The following is an 18,457-nucleotide window of genomic DNA, read 5'->3' as shown; positions in this document are numbered from 1 at the left end:
TTTCTTACCTGCAAATGGCAGGTACTGATACCTACGGCAATGGGATATTTATTTGTTAAATAAATATCATTTCGATAACCTCATTGAAAAACATTTAGGCCTGGAGTAGATAAAACCTTCTCCTCAACAGCACAAGCCCCACCTTTTATTTCAGGGTTTTCAGTTTTGTCTGTCTAAGCAAGATAAAGTTCCCATTGGTGGCTCACTGGTTCTAAGAAGTTTGTGCTAGAAGTTGGCAATGAACGCAGTTGGTTGCCTACCCCACCACCATTTTTCTCTTCTTCCTTCCTAGGGAATTCCTGTTTGTTAAGGAATCTACTTCTCCCCATCAGAGCTCTCCCTTTAGAAGTCAAACCATTTCCAGTCCAGCAATGGGCCTCATTTTCTCCAAAAGTGGTGGTCACTACATTCCTTTTGCTAGTCTCTAGGTCAGGAATTAGCCTGTGATGCAATTTAACCAATAACACAAGGTGAGGTTTCCTGTGGGAAAACTTTAGAATAACACTTTCCCATTTCCTCTGGACATGGTTGTTTGCAGAGACGGGGCAACAAGAGAGACTTTCCAAATGTATGGCAGAGCCTGTAGGGAGGCAGCCTGTAGGGAGGCGGCCTCTACTCCTGACCTTGGTTGAACTTCAAGTCCCTCAAGTTAGGAAGACTGTCATTCTTCCAGTCAGTTTGGGATCCAAAATATCAACTTTTCAAAGTTGCTGTGATGATTAGAGATCATGCATATAAAGCTCTTAGCACTGAGCCCGGCACACAGTAGGTACATAGTAAATGGTAGCTGTCAGTGTTACTGAGTTCAGTATCACACAGCCCCACATAGAGGTAGAAGGCAAGGAAACATCTGGCCAGAGAGACTGCAGTTAGAGCCAGAGCCAGTGACCCCCGCAGTCACATCTGGAGAGGGCCAGAGGGAGCTTCCTAAAGAATTAGACTCTGAAAACAAGGCACGGCCCCAAACCAGAACCTTCATTGTCTGAGGTTGAAAAGGGCGGCTGGTACTAAGGCTCTCTCACCTGAGCCTCCACAGCAGCATGCCTAGGGGGCCACGTGGGCAGCCATGCTTAGTGTAGCAGCCTTGAGGGCAGCTGGAGCAATGGCAGCCCACCACCCCCTGAACCGCCCCTTTGTACACTTCAAGCCTTGTGGAAGCCAGGACTGGTCCCAGAGTGAACACAGAGGGACCCTGAAAGTTTTGCCAGCTCCAGAGCATTCCTGTCACTCATTACAGCCTTTCTGTGATCAAACTGCATTTAGGTACTCACTGTGTGACTTGGGAGATGTGACACCATCACTAATACATCAAACATTTGACTACAAATCTATCCATGTGTAAAGTATACCTGTTCCAGCTCCTCGGTGCCTGTGTGTGAAGTCCTCCCTCTGCAATGTGGTAAAGTTCCCTTGTTCTCTGCCTGCTCTCCAGTTGTCTCTCTCTCCTCTCCCCACTCAAACCCCAATGCTCTATTCATGTTCAATGTTGAGCACTGTTTATGTTGTTCTTCTTCTTCCTACTCCCTCTGCCTGCAATGCCCTTCCCTTCCTTGTACACTCACAAGCTTCTTCTTATCCCTCAAGATTCAGCCTGGCTCTCCTTTGATATGGGCCCTTTCCCCAGCCAACCTCCAAGTAGGAATGATTACTCCCTTTGGTTAACCTAATGCCCATACACATTTCTGTTAACCAGAATACTTTCTAACAGTCCATTTTCCGTGTTTATATCGCCCACTAAACTATAAACTCCTAAGACCTGGGGCTGTATGATGGATGTTTGTGTTTGGCTGAGAGTAGTTGATTAACAAATGTCTGTTGGATGGATGGGATGGATGGATGGATAAGAACCAGTGTGGGCTGTGGTAATGCAGAGATAAAAGCCCTTTCCCTGCCCTCAAGGAACTCACTATAGATCACAGAAAAGTAATACAAAGGAACAATGACACGTGATGAGTCAGAGCACAGTGTGACACGTGAGCCCCATGGAGGGGCACCCATCCCATGGGGGAAAGAGGTGAGTGTTTTTGGGTACTTCTTAGAGGTGCTAACACACCATCCTGATCTGGATCCCTTTGGGCCAGCAGGAGTCAGCCACACAGAAACAAGAGGAAGGGCACCCTGGGCACAGGGAGCAACAGGTCCCAAGTGTGAGTGGCAGCAGTGAGGACATGGCTCAGAGTCCACACAGTTGGAGCAAAGGAGAAATTGTTGCAGAACGTTCCCCTTAGTTCAGGTAAAACTGGGCTCTTGTCACACGACCAGGAAAGATGAGGCTTGCGGACACATAGAAGGGTGAGGAAAATGGAATTTATTGGATGAAAAGAAAAAAGGAAAAATAACTCTCAGCAAAACAAGAGAGAGTCCTGATAGCAGGTTTCCCAGCTCACAGATTGAGTTCCAGGTCAGGACACAGGAACAGGAAAGGCCAGGCTCCTCCTCGCTGCAAACGGTGCAAACTTCCCAAGGTTTCACTCCATCTTCCCAGTGCACAGGTGGACATTATTCAGAAAGAATCAGTCGGGAAAAGGCAGGCCTCATCTGGGACCAGCTGTCCAGTGTTTTGTCTTTGCTTCCGGTATTTTTTGAGACAGACTTTTGCTCTTGTAGCCCAGGCCAGAGTGCAATGGCAAGATCTCGCTCACTGCAACCTCCGCCTCCTGGGTTGAAGCAATTCTCCTGCCTCAGCCTTCCAAGTAGCTGGGATTACAGGCACCCGCCACCACGCCCAGCTAATTTTTTTGTATTTTTAGTAGAGATGGGGTTTCACCATGTTGGCCAGGCTGGTCTTTAACTCCTGACCTCAGGTGATCCACCCGCCTCGGCCTCCCGAAGTGCTAGGACAGCAATCCAGTTTTTCAGCCTTCAGGTTGTTTTAGACTTGGAGGCAGGGTTTTACCAGGGACCACTGGCTGCCTCCTGTCTCTAAGATGTTGAGGGGAGGCTGGGATATGGTGAACAGGGCAGGGAGGACCCATCACATAGGGCCACATCCCCACAAGGAAATCTGGATTTTGTCCTGGGGAAACATGGACTAGTTTTTTGTTTGTTTGTTTTTTGAGATGGAGTCTTGTTCTGTCGCCCAGTGTGGTGGCACGATCTCGGCTCACTGCAACTTCTGCCTCCCGGGTTCAAGAGATCTCCTGCCTCAGCCTCCCGAAGAGCTGGGACTACAGGCGCATGCCACCATACCCAGCTAACTTTTGTACTTTTAGTAGAGATGGGGTTTCACCATATTGGCCAGACTGGTCTCAAACTCCTGACCTCGTGATCCGCCCACCTTGGCCTCCCAAAGTGTTGGGATTACAGGCATGAGCCACCACGCCCAGCCCATGGACTAGTTTTAAGATGGAACAAGATAGGGTGTGCATTTTTAAAGATTGCCCCAGCAGCAGTGTGGAGTAGGCAGCGAGGCGAGGGTGGAGGTGCTACAAGAGGGAGTGAAGAACTAATGAGGGCTGGACCAATGGGAGCAGTCAGGTGTTCAGACCAGGGAGGCACTCAGGGGGCAAACTTGGTAGGGTTTGGCCACTGTGCATAAGTAAAAGCAGAGGGTAGCACAGATGTCTGCCAGGTTTCCGCCCTGGCCAAAAAGGTACATGAAGGTGCATGCAGGCTCACTGAGCAGTTATGGAGGAAAGAGGGTGGCTTCAGGGGAGATTCAGTTTTGGTTCCCTAGAGGCTGAGAGGCTTAAGGAATCCACAGGTGGGTCTTTTCAGTAGGCAATGAGATAGCCATCCCTGAAGCTTAGGAGAGAGGTCCAGATAAAGAAAAATATGTGATGCTCATAAGTAAAAACTGACAGCTGGAGCCATGTGTGGAGCTACAACCTCTCAAGGAGTGGGTGTGTACACAGCGGGAAGATCAAGCCCCAAGACAGACCATACGTGTAGGTAAAATTTTTAACAAAGAGACTGAGACAATATCCAGATAGAAAGAGCAAAAAGATCATGCTGCAATGGGCATTGGGAAGAGGAAAACTTCCAGGGGCCTGCAGGGATGTACAAGGTCAAACCCTGCACAGTGAGTAAGTAAGGAAAAAACCTAAAGAACGTTCATTTGTGGCCACATTTTTTGCAGCCCTCATCAGCCTGTGAGTACAGATGAAGTCACATTAAGAGTAACCACACATATTTCACTAGCTTGTTGCCAACCATCTGCATAGCAGGACTGATTCTCCCCTAAAAAATGCCCTCACTTCTCACCCTCCAAGATGTATTTTCTGGGAGTGCCTGGGGGTGTCTCACACAAGCCGAAGAAGAGTCCACATGTGTTAGTCCACGCGCACACCCTCTTTCCATCTACAGCACTTGAGGCATCTGCAGCCCCCAAGGCGGCTTCCCACTGAGATGCCCTGAGGTCCATGCTGGGTTTCAGCTCCTGCTCTACAATGCAGCAGAGGCTTCTAGGCTCATCATTTTTCACTGAGTTGAAGCCACAGCATTTTCTGAGAAATGGAGAGGACACCCCCTCTTTGCCATCTCTTTGTCACCCGTGTTCCACATGATGCCTCACAAAAAAAAAAAAAAAAAAAAAAATGCCTTCTTTAGCTTGTGCCTTATGTCCTAATGCTTCAGACACCAGGCAGTCCCTGGGACTGAGTGAGAGGCAGACAATAGTCTCCCTGGACCCCAGCCTCTACCCCAGGTTTGGGGCAGGTGACTAATTGCAAAAGGTCAGGATACCTAATTAAATGGTTATTTGGCGACATAGAGGCCATGATTGGTGTCGGCCAACAATTCAGCAGAATGGTTGACAAGGTCAGATTGCAACAAAATGAGAGAATGGAGGTGAGAAAGGTACAGACAGTAAATTTCACGAAAGGGCAGAGGCAGGAAAGCAGGAAATGGAGAGTGGTGGTGGTGGTGGTGGTGGCTTTTAACTTGAACACAGTGGCAGGCTGAGGAAGAGGCAGCAGGAAGGGAGGAGCCAACCACAGACGGGAGAAGAGAAAGGCTCTGAGTGAGTAGCAGGTGCAAGTCATGCGGATAAACCTCAGGCTGAGGGAACCTAAGGCAGCAGCCCTGAGGGCCCTGAAAGAGACCCTGGCGGAGGTCTCTGGAACGAGCCTGGCCACAGGGTTCGGAGGTAAAAGACTAAAAAAAGAGAGGAGAGTCAGACTCTGTGGCGGGGCCTCCTCTGGAGGGAAGTGGGAAGTCCGGGGCCCTGACCGCGCCGGGGGGCCTCCCAGCCACATCCTTTTCTCTGGACAGAGCTGTCACTTAGCTCCCCCTCCGTGACTCAGAATCTGACTTTTATTCTGCTATTTTAATTTTATTACCGACGAAAGTCACAGTAAAAAGCTGCTTCCGGGAGTGGATTTTCTTCCCTTCCCTTGATCACAGTTTGCTTGGGATTCCTCGCACGTGGCAGTGGCGGTGTCCAGCTGTGGCCTTGGCCCCAACTCTTTGAAGATACTCCGGTTTCACCGTAAAGCTAGCTTCCTGGGGAAAGGATGATTCACGTTTAAAGGACATGGTTTTTCCATGATTTGTTTATGTAAGCTACCATACGCTAGAGGGGGCCGGAACTAGACCCAAGAGTAGAAGACTGTGCTCCGCGGGGTAAGGAGAACGGGCACCCTGGCGAAGAGCGAAAGATTTCCTACTGGTACAACCCGTGTCTTAATAACACCTGAAGTGAATGTGGTGTCTGAGTGACAACACTACTTCCCCTCACAAACAGTAAAAGCAGAGGGTCACAAACAGAGGGTCAACCAGAAAAAAAAGATTCTCATTTCATCTGTAGTTTTGTATCAGGGATTGTGTTGGAATTTGCCTCCATATTAAACTGCTGTTCAAGGGTTACCAACTCAGATGGTTATGGAGTGAAGCCGGTGTCTCAGGCATGGGCCTGTCGTTGTTACCTGTGGCAAACCAAAGCCACTACTTGCCCTATACAAAGGGGACATCAGCTGTCAGCCCCAGCAGCTTCCACTAAAAGACGCAAGCTCTGTATTGCCCGACCTGACTTTTCAGAGAGAAGTTGTAAGTCCACATTGTTTTGTGAGACCTCCAGATTTTTAAATACTGAGAATAATTTCAATAAAAAGATCACAACAAACACCCACCATACAGTCCAAGCAAAACGCTCTGAGAGCGACCTTCATAAGGAGTGCAAAGTCACAGTTTCAATTTCACTTCCTCTAAAGAGATTTCAAAGTGTTCTGTTTCTTAAGTGATTCTGTTTGCATTTTAAAATACAACTGTATCTCCGAGAGGTAAAACAATAATTTACTCTAAGAAGTCACTGCTTCCTCAGCCCCTTTGTGAGTAAGCAATGTATGCTTCCCCAGAGGTGACTAAACTCTGATCATTGCCGATGGGCAGGCACTCCCCAAATGTCCAGGGACAACAAAGATACCCAGAGTGTCTTTCATAGCTACCAACGATTAAATAGCAAGTATTGCATTCCTAGGCATTGCTAACTAGTGAAGTATACCAGATGGAAATGTCTTTGAAGCTGTCCCTTTAAAACTCGAGCAAGCTACCAGGCAAACTCCGCCTCCAGGGAGGTTCCTTATTAAATAGGAGCCAACTGGCTGGGTCGGGGCTCAATACCCCAAGCAATACCTGCAACTGAGGATTCTTCCCGGGGAGACCGCAGCCCATCGGCATGGCTCAAGAGTTTGTGAACGGCAAAATCCAGCCTGGGAAGGTGGTTGTGTTCATCAAGCCCACCTGCCCATACTGCAGGAGGGCCCAAGAGATCCTCAGTCAATTGCCCATCAAACAAGGGCTTCTGGAATTTGTCGATATCACAGCCACCAACCACACTAACGAGATTCAAGATTATTTGCAACAGCTCACGGGAGCAAGAACGGTGAGTTTCATTTTAAACGGCTAGGGAAAGGCTCCCGGATTGCCTTTTCTTGTCAGAGCTGTGTCTTTCTTTAGGACAAGGCTGCGGCTCCGTCCTTCAAGGCGTCCAGAGGGCTGTGCGGGGCGGGGGGTGTGGGGGAGGGCGCCTTAGAGAGGATCTCGGTCACTTGAATCAGCGGCGGCACTGCAGCCAAAGGTCCTCTCACAGCCCAAGAGGGAGTACAGCTGATGTCTGCTGTGCGACAGGGTAAGTGGGCCCAGCAGCTTGCCGGGGAGTCCCCGGGGAATTATCTAGAGTCTTTGTTTTAAGCACTGCCAAAATGACAGTTTTCAGCTGGCAGGGCTGGAGGTGGAAGCTGGGGTGGAGGGCCGGGTGTGATGTGTTGGTTATTTAACATGAGAGTCATGTTCTTCATTCTCTTCTCTAGGCTTTCTTTTTCTAATTGGCTCATTCTTCCTTATTTAATTCCTCTCACTGGAAAAATCTAATGTACCATTATCTGCCCCTTGTTCTAAATTAATTATGGATGTTTCCAGGCCCCACATTGTAGGGAATCATAGCCTGGAGTTCTGGCCTGGCTCTCATAATGGCTGGCTGTGTGATCCTGGGCAAGTCACCACTCCTGTAGTCCTCAAAGATCCCAGCTGCAAGACCAGATTAGGTGACTTCAAAGTCTCATTTGCTATGAATAGGCTGTGGGACCCTCTAAAAATTGCTCTTCTCCATCTGAAAGAATTCCCTGTCTTTAGTATCCTTGGCTTTGCGTCCTGGGCTTCAGGAGGGATGCCAACCACATCACCTGTATCAGTTCCGCTGCGAGGTGGGATGAGAAATGTCCCACCAGTTCAGCTAAGTTCCCTTTTGGGATGCACATTCTACAGCACAGTGTTGGGCCAAGCACATATGCTATTTTAGTTTTAGTTTGACTTACAAGGTTGTTACTGGGTTCTGAGTGTAAAGCATTGGAGGTTGTTTCTCTCCTCTCTAATAAGAAGTCAGCATTTTGGTGCAGAGAGGGCTTAGTGTGTTACCCTACTGCTGTGTGCTGAGGTCCTGGAGTGTACACAATGAGGACAGAGGCTATTGCTGCCTACTGGGACCACAGCTGCGTAGGATGCCCAGGCCCTGAGAGGTGTAAAGGGCAGTGCAAACACTACTACGGGCCCCACTGTGGCTGCCACCCTGAGGACCTTTTAGCCATTGGTTCCCAAACTTTGCTGCACATTAGGATCACCTAGAGAGCTTAGAAAACAATCCTTATGCCCAAATTATGCCCCTCAATAACTAAATCACAATGTCAGAGGTGGGAGCCAAGCATTAGTTTTTAGTTTTTTTTTTTTTTTTTTTTTTTGAGACAGAGTTTCACTCATCACCCAGGCTGGAGTGCAATGGCGCAATCTTGGCTCACTGCAACCTCTGCCTCCTGAGTTCTCCTCCCTCAGCCTCCCAAGTAGCTGGGATTACAACCGCATGCCACCATGCCCAGCTAATTTTTGTATTTTTAGTAGAGATGGGGTTTCACCATATTGGCCAGGCTGGTCTCGAACTCCTGACCTCAGGTGATCCACCCACCTCAGCCTCCCAAAGTGTAAGCGTGAGCCACCACACCTGGCCAACAATTGCTTTTTCATTTCTTTGTAGAACAACAATATTTCTTGTAGTGATCTTTTAAGGGTTTTTTTTTTTTTTTTTTTTTTTTTTTTAAGAGACAGAGTCTTGCTCTGTCACCCAGGCTGGAGTGCAGGGGTGCAATGATAGCTGACTGCAGCCTCGAACTCCTGGGCTGAAGTGACCCTCCCACCTCAGTCTCCCGTGGCTGGGACTACAGGCATGAGCCATCGTACCTAGCTAATTTTTTAAGGTTTTTGTACAGATGAGGGTCTTGTTATGTTGCCCAGGCTGGTCTTGAACTCCTGGCCTCCAGCTATCCTTCCACCTTGGCCTCCCAAACTGCTGGGATTACAGACATGATCCACCTCAACAAGCCTGTTTTTCATTTTTAGAAAAATGTTTTTCACAGATTCTTGAATTCTGAATGCATTCCTCCTAGGGGAAGAACAAATCTTTTAAAGCTGCTTGTTTGATCCCCAACAGGTAAGTGTTTGTATTCAAAGGCTCTGAAAGCTCCTGTGGGTTTTTTGCTTGTTTGTTTGTTTGTTTTTTTGAGACAGAGTCTTGCTCTGTCCCCCAGGCTGGAGTGCAGTGGCGAGATCTTGGCTCACTGCAAGCTCCGTGTCCGGGTTCACACCATTCTCCTGCCTCAGCCTCCCGAGTAGCTGGGAATACAGGCACCCGCCACCATGCCCAGCTAATTTTTTGTATGTTTAGTAGAGATGGGGTTTTCACTGTGTTAGCCAGGATAGTCTCGATCTCCTGACCTCGTGATCCATCTGCCTCAGCCTCCCAAAGTGCTGGGATTACAGGCGTGAGCCACAGCACCCAGCCTGAACCTGCGGTCTTAATTATTCTGTAAAGTATCTAGTAGGTAATCAGCAGGACATGATTATGGAAAGTTAGTGCCTTCAATCAAGCCATGTACTTGGTGAAACCTGTTTTTGTTTTGCTATAGTCACAGCTCCTAAATTAGTGCCTTCATTTATTTCTCCTGTAATGCACTTTTCTTTACATAGATCTGAGTTTCTGACCTATATCATTTCCCTTCTCTCTGAAGAACTTCTTTGGGCATTTCTTGCAAGGTGATTCCGTTGGTAACACATTTCCTCAAGTTTTGTTTATTTTAGAAAGTATTTCTCCTTCACATTTGAATGATGATTTTACTGCATGCAACAAATACTTTTAAGCACCTACTATGTACCAGGCACTTTTATGGACAGTGGGGAAAAAAACTGTCTTTTCTGCCATGAAAAAAAAAAACCTTCTGCATTTGTTGAACCTATATTTTAGTGGGGGAGACAAACAAATACAATAATAAAACAGTATGTTGAGAGGTGGTAAGTGGCACGTGCTATGAGGAAAAGTAGAAAAGGTAGGGAAGAAGCAGCAGGGTCCAGTTTTAAATGGAGCCATTGGGTCTCACTGAGAAGGAAACATTCAAGCAGATATCTATAGGAGCTGAGGGAGATGGGCATACACAATTTACAGGCAGCGTGAATGCAAAGTTCCCAGGGTAGATGTTTGCGTGGCAGGTTTGTGGAATAGTAAGGAGGCCAGTATGGTTGCAGCACTGTGAGCCAGTAGGAGAGTTAGTGGAGGTGAGGTCTGAGACCTAATGGGAGCTCGGAAGAACTGTGACTGGTACTCGGTGTGAGATGAGATGCCCTTGGTGGGTGCTGAGCAGACGAGTCACTTGATCTGACCCCATTTTGAAAGGGCCACTCTGGGCCAGGCGCGGTGGCTCACGCCTGTGATCCCAGCACTTCGGGAGGCCAAGGCGGGCGGATCACGAGGGCAGGAGATCGAGACCATCCTGGCTAACACAGTGAAACCCCGTCTCTATAAAAATACAAAAAATTAGCTGGGTGTGGTGGCGGGCGCCTGTAGTCCCAGCTACTCGGGAGGTTGAGGCAGGAGAATGGTGTGAACCCAGGAGGCGGAGCTTGCAGTGAGCTGAGATCACGCCACTGCACTCCAGCCTGGGCAACAGAGCAAGACTCTGTCTCAAAAAAAAAAAAAGAAAGAAAGGGCCACTCTGGCAGCTGTGGGGAAAAGAGACAGTAGGGCAAGAGTGAAGGTTGAAGCTGGGAGACATTGGAAGGCTATAGCAGTTATTCGGGTGACAAATGAAGGTGGCTTGTACCAGGGAGGAAGCTGAGGAAGTGTTGAGAAATCGCTTTTGAGTAGTTGCATTTGTGTAACCCTAGCTAGTGTGCAGGAGACGCTGCCTGGCTGAGGCTGGGGGAACCTACTCCAGGAGAGTAAGAACCACAGGATTACCAAACTCATTTTGGGGCGGCAGTTCTTTCCTCTCCTTGACAGTAGTGGACTCTCAAGTTCCTCTAAGGAGGAGGCTGGGACGGGACAGGAGGGGAGGCAGCACAGGCTGGTTCCTCTTCTTTGCTCAGCTTTGTCAACAGTACTTGCTTCGGTTTCACTGCCACAGCCCTCCATGCCGTCCTGTACAGCCGGCCGTTCATCTCCCATTAGGGGTACCATTCACTGATATGATTTAAGGCAGTTTTGCAGTTGTCCAGACTAGAGGATGGGTATGAGGGGAAAGGAGCCTTTCGCTTCTTTGCCAGACACTGAGCGCAAAAGTCCACGCTGGGGGCCGCCTGGTCACATTTCAGGGTCGTCTCAGGAGGCTGGGGGGCAGCTCTAGGGCTGTGGGTTTTCAAAGCCTCAGTTATCCTGTGAGAGCACAGGAAATAGCCATGGAAATGTGCAAGATTTGTTTTTAATTTTTAGACTTTATTTTTAATGCCTACCTTCACCCAGATCCCCTTTTTAATAAAAGTGCTGTAAGAACTTACCCACAATCATTAAGCCCCTTTCCTCATCTTTCTCACTTTTTGGACAATTTGCTCCAATTACTGTGCTTTCTGAGGAAAGCCCAAAGCTTTGAAAAATAGTCTCACTGCTTTCTGCCTCCACCTCTCCCTCCCCTCCAGTGCGTTCCTAGTACTCGGGGAAAGGCCCGCTGGCTCTGATGACATGGTGACCTCCATGGGGCTTGTTTCTTCACTGCCAGGCAGCCTTGGTGGAACACCCTTGGCCTGGAAATTCAGCCACGTTGAGGGTGTTTCCTCCTCCCTCGCGATTCTAAAAGCCCTCTGGAATTCTGTAATGTGTCTGCCCCTAGCAGCAGGGAGGAAGCATGGAACTAGAGAGAAGCCTATTCAGCAGGTGTCATGACTGTGGCTTGGCATGGGTGACGCACCCACGTCCGGGGTGACTTAACCATCTTATGGTGGACCAGTGATTAAAGGAGACTCAAATACCACTACACCCCCCTGGTTGAGGACAGAGCTTGCCTGTGTTGTTTTGTTTTGTTTGTTTTGCTCTGTCACACAGGTGTAAGTGCAATGGCACCATCACAGCTTACTGCAGCCTCGACCTCCCGGGCCAAAGCGATCCTCCCACTTCAGCTTCCTGAGTAGCTGGGACTATAGGCATGCACCGCCATGCCTGGCTAATTTTTGTATTTTTTGTAGAGATGGGGGTCTCACTATGTTACCTAGGCTGGTCTTGAACTCGGGCTCAAGTGACCCTCCCACCTCAGCCTCACAAAAGTAGTAGGATTACAGTCAAGAGCCACTGTGCCTGGCCCTCACCTGTGTTTTAACAACACAGAGAGATGATTGTATTTAATAAACTGTGGACCTGAAAAATCAGAGACCTAATGCAAATACTTTTCCAGCTGTATTTAGAAATGAATTCCTTCCTTCCTGATTGCTGTGACCCAGTTTACAATCCCTGATGCAGAGAAAGTAGAGTTCAATCTAGGTGGTCTGACTGCAGCCAATTAGAATTCTCCTGAAACATGTTTCTGTAGAGTGAAATTTTAAAATCCCTTTGGCAAGTTGGACAAGCTCATGCATAGCACACTCAACTTGAAAACTCTTCTGGCTTAAAAACATTCTTGGGTTTATAACGTTACCCTTTATAACAGTAAGGAAGTCCTGTCCTATAAGCATATACATGAGGAGGTTGTAAAGTGATTTTAAAAATTTGGAATCGGCCGGGCGCGGTGGCTCAAGCCTGTAATCCCAGCACTTTGGGAGGCCGAGGCGGGTGGATCACGAGGTCAGGAGATCGAGACCATCCTGGCTAACATGGTGAAACCCCGTCTCTACTAAAAATAGAAAAAACTAGCCGGGCGAGGTGGCGGCGCCTGTAGTCCCAGCTACTCGGGAGGCTGAGGCAGGAGAATGGCGTGAACCCGGGAGGCGGAGCTTGCAGTGAGCCGAGATCGCGCCACTGCACTCCAGCCTGGGTGACACAGCGCGAGACTCCGTCTCAAAAAAAAAAAAAAAAAAAAAAAAAAAAAAAAAAAAATTTGGAATCATGGGAAATATTTCGTGGTGGGATATGTTCTTTCTAGTCTAGTAATGTAGTAATGTCCTGGGTTGTGTGCTTCTTTAGGTTCCTCGAGTCTTTATCGGTAAAGATTGTATAGGCGGATGCAGTGATCTAGTCTCTATGCAACAGAGTGGGGAACTGCTGACGCGGCTAAAGCAGATTGGAGCTCTACAGTAACCACAGGTGAGTGGCAGGTGAGGTGCTAGGCCAGGAACATGGGACACTGTGGAATTCTGTCATGGTTTGTTATACTGTAGGACAGCATTCTGGCTGGGGAAAAATGATTTGGAGTGAGTTGAGGAATGGTGATATCAATTACTTAATGAATTTCACACTTTACAAAGAGATTGTGTCAATGGGAGAAATTCTTTCACTCCACCTTCATTTAACAAATATTTATTGAGCATGTGCCAGATGCATGAGAATATAATGATGCATAAAATGATAACCTGGAACTTATATTCCAGAGAGGTAGACCGATCAAAAACAAGCAAATCCTTAAATAGAATAGAATAATGTGATAGAATATGTCAGGGGGTGGGGAGAAAATTGAGCTAACATGGTAAGGAAGGGCCTTTCTCAGGAAGGGTTGAGCTGAGACCTGATTGACAAGGAGACTGCTAAGCAGAGATGAAGCAGAAGAGCTTTTCAGGCAGAGAGAATAGCAAGTACAAAGACTCTGAGGTGGCAACAGGTAAGGGATGTTCATGGAACAGAAAAAAAACAGGAATAGAGTAAATGAAGTGCAGTAAGAAGGAAGAATAGCGAGAAAGGTGAGCAGGGGCCAGAGTACCCAGGCTGTGGTAAACAATTTGGATTTATTCAAAATGCGATGTGAAACTGAGGTCATTTTGGCTTTACCTGTGTTCATTTGGCAGATCAACTCTAATTATTAATTGGCTTCCCAAAAGCCAAAACAAAGTTTTCTAAAATCAGTAACCTAAAGGAGATCTTTGGCTCTGTGGAAAACCACAGGGCGATGAACATTTTAGAAAGAAACCATGATGGTTTTGGAGTCTGAGCTCCTCCTTCCCCCAGTTCCCCAGCACAGCTAGCGCTAGCCAGCTCCCAAGCAGGCCAATTCAGAGACCTGTACACAGAGAGACGTAAGGGCTGCTTTAGTTGAGGGAGAAATGAATGGTTCTTTAACCAAAATGTTCTTGGAGGGGTATCTATTGCCTGCTAATTAATAACTCATCTCTTCGGCAATGAGTATACATAATTTGTGATAGTTACTCCACATAGCAACAGAAGGGGGAAAAAGATCTGAAAAAATACAACTGATTTCCCTGAAATGAAATAGTCAATGCTAGAAATCTTCTAATCGTAATTCTACAATATCATCACAGCAGGTGCACCCTATGTCTGTCTGAGTTCACTTCCTAGCCTTACCACTGGTACTAAAAGCACTCAAATCCAATTAATGGTGGTACCAAATGTTTCCTATTCTGGGACATGTTTAGCAATTTAGGCTTAGATTAAGAATGGGAGAAGATGGGAAATGTCATTTCTCAAACTGCTTCTATTTTGGTGTGGGCATTAGAGTCCCCCATATTCAGAAAGTCTCCTTTCTTGCATTTGGCCTTTTCCTTCAGTGTTCTATGCTGTCATTATTTTACTGGCAGCTGCATCTCAAGGCCATCTGCAACAGAGTGTGTTGAAATGGCAGGTGTAAGTGTTCTGGTAATGAGACAAAGGAAGGATTTTGCCTTACAAGGAGATCCCATTCTTTCTTTCCTGGCAGAGCAGGCCCCCCATGCTGACATCTGTCCTCAAGAGCTGGATGGAATTGCAAATGATGACAGCACTTCCTGGTGGATGAATTTGGGGGCACAAACAGCTTTTTTCCTCTTTTGGCTCCGTATTTAAAAGTGAATCAACTTGCTCTTAACCACAGGGCCAAGAAGGTTGACGGGCCATCTTTGTTTTCTTCTGGATGCGCTCTTTGGTTTTCAGAAGACTGTGACAAGTTCTGGCCCAGGATTCCCTCACTGACCCTCAACTGTTCTCTTTGGCACACGTTTCTTACTGTTCTCCACGTGTCGGCATGTCTCTACCTCTAAGCCAGTGTTTTTCAACTATGTTTATCCAGACTCCTTCTCCACAATGATGAATCCATAGTTGGTTATCTGCTACTGTCCATTAGCTGAAATCATTTTGCTGCTTGACTTTATGGAGTTTGTATTATGATATCAGTGGGTATTTTGAATGTGTTCTTTCAAACTACATGCATCTCTCCACTCAACCCCACCCCATCCCATCCCACCTTGAAAATCACTGCTCCGAACCAGTGTTCTCCACCTTGTCCTCCATAGATCTCGCAGGAAATGTTCAACAATTCTGTGAAAGGTCACAGGACCCAATTGGAGAAATCATATGAAAAGCATAGTTGGTCTTGGCGTCACATGGATCGGAGGCACAAGTGCAGAGGCTGTGGTCATGCGGAACACTCTGTTATTTAAGATGGCTGTCCAGATAATCCTGAACACTGTGTATTTGTTTGATTTAGACTACCAGCAATGATTAAAGCATGAAGTATAGAACATCTGAGAAAACTACAGCCCCCCTACACCAAGAGTGTATCTATGAAAGAGCCCCCACCCTTTGAAAACTTAAGAATCCCTTATGAAGTTTGCCTGTTCTAGAATTGTAAGATTGTTAATTTCCTTCTTCAGTCTCTAGTGACAACACTTAATTTCTTTTCTAATAAAAAAATACCTGTAGATGATTCAGTGATTTTTGTCCAATTCGTTTCCATGTTCTCAAGACATTAAGGAATGTTAGGCGAAATATACTAACTTAAAATTGTGTTTATGTTTGGCCATGCCAATATAAATAAAGACATGTGCTGCTGTCACTCATTGGGTACAAATGGTTGATATAATTTTGAAATTTCATATTGAAATAAATGCCAGCTCCAGCTTACTGAATAATGCTTAGGGTTTAATAACAGTCTTTTTTCATTTCATATTCCTTTTTGCCATTTCCCACTTAAGGCCCGTGTACTTCTCGCTTCTTTCTTTTGTGGGCCCTAACCGCTCCCTTCAACCAGGATCGCTACGGATGATTGTTCAGGTTACACACTGCACAATATGAATGCCGCCCCTCCCCTCCCCCGCCAGAGGTTACAGTGCCTGATGGGCTCTGGACCACTTCCCTGCACTTTCACACTTCTTTGTCCATGCTCGTTGTGTTTCTTTCTCCTGAGATGCCTTTTCTTCTCCTGTTTTCCTTTGAAACTCCTCCTTGTTCAAGGCCTGATTTAGACTGTTCCCCTATCTTTTCTCTCTCCTCTCATGGCCTTTTGACTGAAAATCATCGTTTCCTCTTCTGGAATTCAAAAACACTGCATATAGATACCGTACGGCTGTTATCAGGTTACGCTGTAGTTAATCATCTGTATTGGTTTCTTGCCAAATTCAGAAGTACCCGAAGGCGACTGGGTACAGTGGCTCATGCCTGTAATCCCAGCACGTTGGGAGGCCCAGGCAGGTGGATCACGAGGTTGGGAGTTCGAGACCAGCCTAGCCAATATGGTGAAACCCCATCTCTACTAAAAATACAAAAATTACCCGGGTGTGGTGGCACATGCCTGTAGTCACAGCCACTCGGGAGGCTGAAGCAGAAGAATTGCTAGAACCTGGGAGGCGGAGGTTGCAGTGAGCTGAGATCATGCCATTGCACTCCAGCCTGGGTAACAGAGCGAGACTCTGTCTCAAAAAAAAAAAAAAAAAAAAAAAAAAAAAAAGAAGTACCCAAAGGCAAGAACCTAGACTCAACTATGGAAACCCAGTTCCCAGCATAGAAGAGCTATTTTATCAAAGCAATGTATGCATATGGTTTAAAAAGCCAATAGTACTAAAAGTCTTTTCTGCTCTAACTGCCTCAAACCCAGCTCCTGATAAAGTACCTTACAGGGCCATGTGCCCCTCCCCAAGGGTATTCCCTCTCTCCATCCCTCCATAGAGGTAACCACTAGTTCATTTTTGTTGTAATCATTCTGATACTTTATAGTTTTACTCCTTATAATATCTCTAAGCAATACATTTTACTTTTGAAAAACAGTAACACCGACCTAGCTATGTAAGAAAAAGGTGATATCACAATTAGACAAACAATCCTAAGAACAGGTAAACTGAACACTGACTGATTTATAGACTGGCTTCAGTATCCCTTGCAAGTTTTCCAGAGCCTTTTCTGGGGAAGCAGAAGTGGTGCTGAGTGAGTCCCTGGAAACACAGCACACCATGATCAGGGAGGCTATTGTGTGAACCCAGCGTGGAGTGTCCCCCAGAAATGTGATAATGGCAGAGGGCTGCTCTGCATTTTCTGCTTCTAAGCTCAGTATGTCCCTGCCCCCAGCTTTCAGGAGGAGCTCAAAGCACACCCACACCTCTTCAGCTGGCCAGCTGTGTAGCAGGGAGAACAGAAATGTCATCACCACCAGGCAAGCTAAGTACAGACAAAGATCTGCTTCAGGCCCATTTCAGCTTTCTGTCCTCAAGTTGAAAACTGTACAACTACAGAGAACCCTCAACATGGAAAATTACACTGCTCCAATCTGGACTGCTGCCCTCTGTCCTGAGGCAGACAGGGTTCTCTATCTGGGATCTCCCTTCACTGTCATTCTGGGGATTCCCTTTTTCTCTCCTATGTTGGATCTCCTCTTTCCTTTGACCCACATGTATGAGTCAGAATACATGCTAGGCTGCTATAACGAAGATATAATGCCTGATAGAAGCTTCTTTATCAAAAAAGTCCAGAGGCAGGCAGGTGGCATTTGCTCCAAGGGGTCATGACTGACCCAGGGGTCGTATGTACCACTTCTGCTCACATCCCATTGGCCAGAACTTAGTGTGATAGCCCCACCAGCTGCAGGGCAGGCTAGACAGAGGGGCCCCTGCCTGGGAAGCCTCTTGCCCAACTAAAAGTCACTAAAACTATACAAAAAGAAGGAGATCTATACAAGAAGAAGGGGAGAATGGCTATGGAAAGAAAATTAGCAAACTGCGTCTTTCTCTTTTTTATTGTTTTTCCTCTGAGCCCCAATTTTCTTTCTCTGTTACATCTGAAAGCCTTCCTCAAATGTCTGGAGATGTGACTATCTGTAAATATTTAAAGAATGAGGCACTAAAAAACTGATTGGAAGACTTGTGTACATAGGTTAGGCTTGCCAACTGATAGCTTCACCATAGATGGAGTCTTTGTTCAAATCTCACCCTCTCAGCAAGGGCTCCCCCATCCCCCTATCTAACACTCTCCCTTCCACTTTCACTTAGCATTCCCTATCCCTCTTTATCAGTTTATTTTTTTCTATAGCATTTATCTTTTTTTTTTTTTTTTTTTTGAGATGTGGTCTTACTCTGTCATCCAGGCTGGAGTGCAGTGGCACGATCTTAGCTCACTGCAACCTCTGCCTCCTGGGCTCAAGCAATCCTCCGACGCTCAAGTGATTCTCCCACCTCAGCCTCCTGAGTAGATGGGATCACAGACACATGCCTCCATGGAAGCTCACCTAATTTTTTTGTATTTTTGGTAGAGACAGGGTTTCATCTTATTGCCCAGGCTGATCTCGAACTCCTGAGCTCAAGTGATCCACCTGCCTTGGCCTCCCAAAGTGCTGAGATTACAGGTGTGAGGCCCCACACCCAGTCTATC

The 18,457-nt window shown here is 46.8% G+C and overlaps 1 protein-coding gene across 5 annotated transcripts; it reads left to right on the top strand.

The window, feature by feature from the left end:
- The first annotated feature begins 6,144 nt into the window (after nt 1-6,144).
- GLRX (glutaredoxin) lies at nt 6,145-15,535 on the top strand. Of its 5 annotated transcripts, none has more exons than XM_021939561.2 (3): nt 6,145-6,820; nt 8,871-8,914; nt 12,863-12,973. In XM_021939561.2, exons 1-3 carry the CDS (start codon nt 6,614-6,616, stop codon nt 12,894-12,896), a joined length of 285 nt encoding a protein of 94 aa, XP_021795253.1. In that variant the 5' UTR covers nt 6,145-6,613; the 3' UTR covers nt 12,897-12,973. The 5 variants fall into 5 exon arrangements, with proteins under 5 accessions (XP_021795253.1, XP_003899983.1, XP_009207074.1 ...); XM_003899934.3 differs by lacking the exon at nt 8,871-8,914 and adding an exon at nt 15,115-15,535 and having other exon boundaries at nt 6,276-6,820; nt 12,863-12,982; XM_009208810.3 differs by lacking the exon at nt 8,871-8,914 and adding an exon at nt 14,549-15,535 and having other exon boundaries at nt 6,404-6,820; nt 12,863-12,982.
- The last annotated feature ends 2,922 nt before the right edge of the window (nt 15,536-18,457 follow it).

The sequence above is a fragment of the Papio anubis genome, chromosome 5 (assembly GCF_008728515.1).
Source record: "Papio anubis isolate 15944 chromosome 5, Panubis1.0, whole genome shotgun sequence".
Lineage (NCBI taxonomy): Eukaryota > Metazoa > Chordata > Mammalia > Primates > Cercopithecidae > Papio > Papio anubis.
Note: the sequence above shows the minus strand (reverse complement) of the source record. Positions and strands in the feature narration are given on the sequence as shown.